The following is an 8,670-nucleotide window of genomic DNA, read 5'->3' as shown; positions in this document are numbered from 1 at the left end:
AATGATACAAAACCCAGTCTTCCCCACTTCCTATTTTCCTGGCTGCCTTACACTTCTCCTTTATTACGGAGTGGACAGAAGACAAAAAACACAGAGGTAGGAAAAGGAAGGCCAGAGTTTGCCCTCAGAGCAGCTCTGCCAACCAACATTGCGTACAGGGCCTTGAGAGCAGTACTGGGTGTGATGGTGTGTGTGTGTCTGCAGAAATTCAGGTTGCATTTTCAAAACCACGTATATGAAACTTTTTAAAATTAGGCTTTCTAGCCCTCCGGCAGGGAGAATACTGGAAGTAAAATCAGCTTTTCAGTTAGTCTTTCAAAACCTTGACTACATTCAAAAAAGAATGAAAGAAAGCAGCAAATACATCAGATTGTGGATGCACCTGTTAGTTATTTCTGCAGATGTTGCATCTCAGTAGGTTACCATGCACAAGGAACCACATGTATGAGAAAAACTAAGGCTGTAAAAGCCAAAGAGAGAATGTGCACATGTGAGAAAATGGGTAAGTAAGATTACCACTAATTCCTTAACAAGCATTATGCATGCCTTGAGAATAATAATGAATCACTAGGTCATCTAAGCATCACTAAGACTTCACACCTGCTAGTCTGATGACGATCCAAAGTGCTTTACTATCTACTAGGGAGAAACATGCCAGGTGCATCTTAGACTGGTGAACAAAATGATGTTGTCTGACAGAAAAAACACCTTATATAACCTTAATAATAATATTATTATTGACAGAACAATGGAGCTTAGATCTTAGATTCAGCTTTAAAAACATTAAACTCATCTTTACATTACAAAATCATCTATTAAATAAAAGAAAAAAAAATCCTATTAAGTGCATTAATGTAGCAGTGTATTTGAACCGCCAAATATATTTGGCTGAACGAAACCATCCATAATTTTATGTTTAATATAGTTATCTGACCGGGGTAAAGTAAAATACTAGTATTAGAGGGTAAATAACAAATTGGTTTCTCCACTTGCATCAGTATCAGGCACAATAACTTATTAATAGAAACAAATTAAAGCTCTTTGCCTCTATATCCTGCACACCTGGATATCAGGATATCAACCTCACCTTCACTATTGCACACTAATTCATACACACACACACACACACACACACACACACACATTCCCACTGCCTTAATTAATTCTAAATAATCTCTTTATTTATTCTGTTGCGTCAGTCTAAGCTGTCTCTGTCCTTTGCCGATTCAAAAAACATGAAGGCATGTAATCACTCACGGGACTATGTGGTTGATGTGTCCACACGGGAAGCACAGCATAATACATTAACTATATATCTTCTATAATGTCTAAGAAAACATGCAAAACGTGACCAAAGAAAAGTAAGAAAAGTGAAGGTAAAACGCATCAAAAAACAAACACAAGCACCAAACAAAAAGATTAGTGCTTACAGTGGTTTAAAGAAAAAAACAAAAAAAACACACAAAAAAAACAAAACACATATACTCCATTTACAGCACCAGAGTTACTGAACATGCCATTTGAAAATCATCTTTGCACTTGACTTTTGTCCCTTAAACAGCACAGTGGTTCTATTTTAAGCATTTTATATATATATATATATATATATATATATATAAAAGAAAATTTTCATCCACTTTAACTTCCGTTAGAGCAAACTAGGCCTAAGTGCACGGTCACACACACACACACACACACACACACACACACACACACACACACACACACACACACACACACACACACACACACACACGCCCTGACAGAGACAAAAAGTTTGCAAAGCACGAACTAGAAAAAACACAGGCTTCCCTGAAAACCTGGGGTTAAACAACGAGATAAAGATCAGACAGAACCCAATGTGTGAGCTCTGTGATACAGTCAGAAAACAGCTGGTACCGCTAAGTGAGAATAAAATGAGAAAGTTAGAAAAATATGAGCACTACCTTTTTTGGCAACCTCCATCTCCTCCTCGGTCCAGCGAGAAGTCTCTCCAGCCTCAACAGATCCTGCAGGAACAGCACACGGTGAGAATGATGAAGTAATGAATACGTAAATAACAGACAGACAGAAATGGGGAAAGGGAAATGTTTAAAGTGATAGAGAGAAAGGCAGAAAAGGTAAAACAGTGGTGTCAAAGTCAGAGTGAAAGCAAGAGAATGAGAAAAAGAGAGAAGGTGAAACCAAGGGAGCTCAGAGGAAAAGAGAGCAATGGGGAGAGAGCCAGTTAGCAATGGGGAGAGAGCCAGTTAGCAATGGAGAGAGAGAGAGAGAGAGAGAGAGAGAGAGAGAGAGAGAGAGAGAGAGAGAGAGAGAGAGAGAGAGAGAGAGAGAGACTGACCGTACTGTGTTGTGTTGGTTGAGTTTCCTCCACTTTCCCTCGCTCAGTCTTTAATCTAATAATCTGTTTACATTCAGGGGCTGCCCTCCCTCCCCTCATATCCTCCGCTATGGTTTTCCCCTCCCCTCTTCCACTCTCCCACACCCTCCCTTCTTTTTCTCCCTCTCTCGTACTCGCTCACTTCTACCCTCTCGTTTCCTCTGCTCTGTGTCTCTTTCCGTTCCTTTCATGCTCTTTCAACAATGAGACCACCCCCCCTGCTCTCCCTCTCTCACTGTCTCTCTCTCTCGCTAGTCAGCTGATAAGAGGCTAGACACTGGAGGAGTACACAAGCACCTCCCTCTTCCCCTCAAACAGTGACACACAAACACACACCAGCAAAGAGTGTGTCTAATAACAGTAGCTAAGCTCCATTTTTTTCAGTGGAGCAACACTGCAGCTGCCCCTCCCTTCTTAATTTCCACTCAGCAACAGAGACAGAGAGAGAGACCATTAGTCAGAAAGGAGGAGAGAGAGAGAGAGAGAGAGAGAGAGAGAGAGAGAGAGAGATAACCAATGAGGGCAGTTATATACCCATCTCCCCCTCTCCTGCAGCGCCTCCTTGAGATTGACCAAACATTTGGACAAATTTAGCACAGGGTGAACCTCTGACATTTGCACAAGTGTGTATTAGTGTGTGTGCACGCGTGCTTGCGCTGGTGTGTGCATGTATATGGTGTGTGTTGCAGTGTTTAGATGTCAAGTACAGAACGTCTCTACTAGTAATAAAATAAAATCTAATAAATGCCTCCCTGCTGACTGCCTACTGCTTATGTTTCCCTGTAACCTCTGAGCACCTCTGTGTGTGTGTGTGCGCACAAGTAAATAAGTATGCAAGCTTAAGTGTGTTTTCCCAATCTTAAATAACATCTGCCACAGGTATCCTTTTCAAAGATGTCATATAACACATAATAGTGATGCATCAATATGGACTGCTACTGACATCAGTATCGAGCTTATTTATCTGATTTTTTAGGCAGGACATGACCAGTCAACTTTTGATTCTGTATCTTAGACACACTGTGTAAACCTGATGAGTGCCATTGTAATAGAACCAGCTTGTGACTTTACTTAACAGAACTGAAAGCTCTACATACAGATAACGGTACTGAATGTCACATTTCAACTTACAGGTAAACATGGTGAAGTAGACAAAACAAGTGGGGGGAGGAGATGAGGGGAAAAAAAGGCACTGTGCCAAAACAAATGCTGTGCTCAAAGCTTGATAAGGTGGCAGAATAAAAGCCTTTTCAAATTCGGTTCTGCTTCACACCATGTAATTATCTAAAAGTTTTTACATATAGTAAAATATTCTAAATAATTTTGGATGATTTCTGAGAAAGTGTGATTGTTAATACGTCCACGGTGATGTATGTCACTTACAGTGGTTAATGAACATGACATACTCATCAACGGTGTAAATTAAATGGAATGAACTTTTCAAAAGGATGTAACAATGCATCATAAACATATGACATTGAAATACAAATAAATGTGAATTGTGGTATGAAAATGCATTGTCGAGAATCAATCCTCTATTAAAAAAAAAAAAAAAAGCACAAAAACTTGTAAACATCCAAAAATAAATCAACATCCCATAGCAGCCAAGCAACAACAGGGACCCAGGCATCATTTCCCCCTCTTTCATATTTTGTTCAGCATTTTGTGGGAAAACCAAAAAGTGAGCCCAGGATGGAGAACTAATTGAATTGTTGAAGAAGTATTTAAACACTTCATTCCTTTTCCTCTGGTAACATCTGGACCTCTTCTAAAGTAACAAGCAAACATGACTAGAGCTAAAATCCAAGGGCTGGCGCATGCCCAACTGGGTGAAACAAACAGATGGCATCAGACCATATCCCCTCACACAGAGTGGGTATGACACAAATCCATCCCTCTGTCTCTCACAAAGACATACACACTAGTTGAGGTTTAATGGAGTTAAAGGCCAGTCCGATTACAGCATGACGGACGGCAGAGAGGTACGTAGAGGACAGCAGGCGGGGCAGGAAACAAGTTCTCTCTGGTTTGAAACACTTCCAAAAACACAGCATGACCAACAATGGACAACTAATGCTCTGCCCAAAGAACACTGGCAAACAAATGTCCTTCTACCTAAAGATTAATTGCAGCTCACAACTCTGACTGACACATACATTTTATTTTTATTTTTTTTTCAATAATACACATTTATAAAAAGCTGAAACCAAACTATATATACACATGGAATGTATTTTCAGAGAAAAATAATTTGTGTTGTCCAGTGGAGAATAAATCTTCCAGTTAGAGGAAAAAGGAGAGCACATAAACAGCACGCACATATAAGTGCCCTGGACTTTTCCAAAGAGAGATCAGGATTGAGAGCGTGAGAGGAGTCACTGGGTTTACCTGCCTCCCATTACCATCCCCATGACAACTGCTTCCACCTGAGACATACTCTGTCACCACGGCAACCCACAAACTCCAAGGGAAATTGGAAGAAAAGGACGGGCTAATGGTAAAATGAAAGGATGGAACTCAGATCAAAATACAAGACTAAAAAAAAGAGAAAGCTGAGGCTTGTTTTGAGATGGACAAAAAGCAATTGAGGGAGGGAAGAATGAAAGAAGGAAAGAGTGAAAAACCCTCAAATGTCAGGAGGATGCAGGCTGAGGCCAGCGGTCCTGATGGATCTAACAGACACGTTTCAGAGGAGCAGAGTGAGGGGGAAAAAATATTCTATGTAAACAGCTTTTCTTTCATTTCCTTGGCTGTAAAATCTCAACACTAAAGTGGGTCAAGCGTTTAGAGTCACGGCTTAAAGCAAGCTCACGTTTGTTTTGTCTGTACTTGTGATTGTTCAGCCTGAAGTTCAATTCCAATGTCTGTCCAAATAGTCACTATTTAACTCACACAATGCTGGAAAACCCAGCAGATTTCATGGCTTTCATGCTCCAGAAATATCAGCTGAGTTCTCTAATAGCTTTTTTAATTATTAGAAAATGTATGTAGTGAACAAGCCTACAGGTAAACTCTGAGAAAAACTCAGAGGACAAACTGAAACCCTTGTGTGTGGAGTCTGTTCATGTTTGTGGGTGCACACACCTCGTGATTGGGCATCCATGGCGCTCACAGGGGCAAGTTTAGCAAGCTCACGTGCAGGTTTCTGCACTGGCTCTGGTTTAGGAGGTGGGACAGGGTCCGGCAAAACTACCAAAGGGGAAACAGAAAACATTAACATTACATACAAATCATTTTTGTAGATTCTATGAGTACGAAGACAGTGGAAGAGATTGTATTTGCTTATGCTTACAGCACTACAGGAGCAAATGACACAGGCATTTTGACTTTGGGGTGTATTTGGTCCTTGTCCTGGTTTGTAGAACCAAATAAAACTGCAAAATTTCTTCCCAAATCTGTCAGGCATACTCAGAAGCATGCCTGCATGTACGATACCTGGTTCAGGTGCTGGTGGAGGTGGTTCCTCTGCAGCGACAGCAGCTGCCTCATTGGCCATGGAGCGGGTGGTAATGCGGCCTTTGCGGCGGCCCTGGCTGTTGGCCGTTTTGCGGCCCCGTGGCGTGCTCTGCTCCTTGCCCTCCTCGTCCTCCCCCTCGCACTTCTCTTTATCTTTGCCAATGTCCCTGAACACAAACACCAGCCCAGAATTAATATACATACACAGTTACAGCGTGTTGCCTGTATTTGAATTCCCTTCTCTACAATCCACCACAAAATGAAAATTCAATAAATGACTGTGATATAACTGCCTAAGATGCAGTATAGGAGGCTGCTTTGTGTGAAAAACTATGACGTTTGTGTCGGTAATATAAAGTACAGTCTATCCTTTTCTTTCTTATTTCTGTCTGCTTTTAAATGGATACAGAATGTCTTTGTATTGTATTTATCTGTGTGTCACTAAGTTTGCGAATGTTGCCTGGAGCCTTTTAGGCCTAAAATATAGAGTCCAGATCAGGAGTTATTCTTAAGCTGCTTGGAGTCCCAAGCAGTGACGTAATTCTTACCAGGAACAATAAATAAAAGCTCCAAATAAGTCGATGCTGTTTGCCATTGTAGAAAATTCAACTTTGGCTTCATAAATGACATAACACATTTTTTCCCCTGCATGTTCACCTCTCCTCTGTTTCATTCACACAGGGCCCTATTTCTGGAAGCTCATGTCTGGCAGATGCTCACGCACACGTGCATGGACAATCAGTGTCTCCCTATCAAGAATATTTTCAGAAAAGAGTAAAAAAAAAGTGGACCATGGCCCAGAGCCACTAATGTGGGTTTCATCCACTTGGGCTTAAACATTCTTCACAAGTGCCACTGCCTAACAGATAGTTGGGCAAATACCCAGCAAGCTGTACAGTTATCAGAATGCATCTATTCCAGGAAAAAGGGCCAGAAGGACAAGAAAAGGAGTGGTGAAGAAAGAAAGAATCAGATGGGGCAATAATAATTTCTGAACAGTTCCCCTTGGTTCAGAAAGGTTTGAAGAGGCTGGTTTTGGCTAAGGAAACATAAGCTCCCATATTTCTCTTTTCTAGAAGGTAAAACAAGTTGCTAGCCCTGGAGAAATGACAACAACCAAACTCCACTACAAAAAGGCCACTTGTCAGCTGGTGAAATTCTGTGGGGTGCCTTATGGAAAAGAGATGTTGACCTAAAAAAGTCCCTCTTATTAATGCTGAAGGCTTGAATTTACACTGGGGATTTCAGGTGGATTAGTCACGTCTGAAAAAGGCTAAAGCCACAGGCCTCACTTTATTTAAAAAAAAAATAATAATAATAATAATAAAAATAAATAAATAATTCACCTTTAATTTTACAGATAATTGTTTGAAACTTAGTACCAATATCAGACGAATGCTTAGAGTAGATAATTTAAAGTGGTATCTGATGACAATGGATATTTAAGTCAACCTGGGCTAAAGTACTAAACTGAACTTTTATTTTACAGGTTCATTTTTAACACAAGGTAATCCAAGTGAATCTAGAAACACTTTCTAGACTTTATAAAAGTTTAAGAATTGCAATGAAAAAACACAAAAGGTCCACACACTTTGAGTCCTCTTTTTCATCTTTCTCCTCCTCTTCCTTCTTCTCTTCGTCCTCCTTCTTCTCTGATTTCTCAGATTTGTCCTCCTCGGTTTTGTCGTCAGACTTGTCTTCTTGTGATGGTCGTGCTATCTGCTTTTAGAAAATAAAAACACAAAACAGGAGCATGTTTAGACAGCTGTTTTATTCCGAAGAGAGAGCCATATTCAGAAAGGTGAAGAGAATTCCTGGCTTTCATTGGGAGACATACTTAACTAATGAAAGCCATATCTCATTCGTATGCTACACACCACTTCTTTCAACGATACACACAGCAATAAGGAATTTCACGGCTGGTGATCTAAGACCATTTGAGCATCACTGAGATGTTGTATTAATTTAAATGCTTTCCCTTGGATGGACGCAATTCTAAATCATTGTAGTGAACAGTGCACATACAAAAAATTAGCGTAGACCAATTAATTTTTTTTTTTTTTTACAGTGTAACAGTGACATTCAAATTAGGCTTGATGCTTTTTGATGGAACCTAATGTTTTTTACTGGTCTGCACTCGTCACATAACTTGATTTGGCTGACAATCGCCTGATTGAAGGAGGCACCTACAAATCTAACAGTTCCAGGGACCTGTAGGTTGTGGGTTCAAGTCCTGCTCTGGATGACTGTCTGTGGGGAGCTGTGTGTTCTCCCCGTGTCCGCGTAGGATTGGTGACTCAAAAAAGTTTCCATAGGTGTGAGTGAATGTGTGGGTGTATGTCGCCCTGTGAAGGACTGGCTCCCCCTCCGGACCCATCGCGACCCTGAACTGGATAATTGGTTACAGATAATGAATGTATGTATGTTTAATCATTTATATATGCTTTTTTTTTTATTTATTTTTTTTTTTTTTAGCTTCGGTGGTCAGTTGGCAACTACTTGCTAAAAACAGCACTGAAGAAATAGCAATTGACTTAGATTAGGCAAATAGACACTTAAGGATTAAGTCAAAAGAGAGAGAGGAAAAGAAGAAACAAATGTATTTACAATGTTATGAATATGATTAAAACTTAAAACAAGATACTATTACCAAGACAAGCCTAAAAGCAGAATCGGATTAATACTAAAAATGTCAGCATCTACAGCAAGCATCAGATAAAATTTCCAATTTGGCTCAAGCATGGATAAGGTTGAATCTGGTGACCTTCCCCAAACTCCTCTCTCCACTCTCTATCCTCCGTCATTCGCCAAAACTCAATCCTTAAGAATGCACG

The 8,670-nt window shown here is 40.3% G+C and overlaps 1 protein-coding gene across 1 annotated transcript; it reads right to left on the bottom strand.

Moving 5' to 3' along the window:
- Nucleotides 1–1,946: 1,946 nt before the first annotated feature.
- Nucleotides 1,947–7,555, bottom strand: LOC136685474 (nuclear receptor corepressor 1-like; the record flags this gene model as incomplete). The annotated part of the gene is made up of 4 exons (XM_066659399.1): nucleotides 1,947–2,009; nucleotides 5,465–5,569; nucleotides 5,816–6,003; nucleotides 7,428–7,555. Coding segments are annotated over 4 exons (484 nt in total), but the record flags the coding sequence as incomplete, so codon positions are not given.
- Between the last annotated feature and the right edge of the window lie 1,115 nt (nucleotides 7,556–8,670).

Source organism: Hoplias malabaricus, unplaced genomic scaffold (genome assembly GCF_029633855.1).
Source record: "Hoplias malabaricus isolate fHopMal1 unplaced genomic scaffold, fHopMal1.hap1 scaffold_559, whole genome shotgun sequence".
In the NCBI taxonomy this organism is placed as follows: domain Eukaryota; kingdom Metazoa; phylum Chordata; class Actinopteri; order Characiformes; family Erythrinidae; genus Hoplias; species Hoplias malabaricus.
The sequence above is the reverse complement of the archived record's forward strand: the minus strand, read 5'-3'. Positions and strand labels throughout refer to the sequence as shown.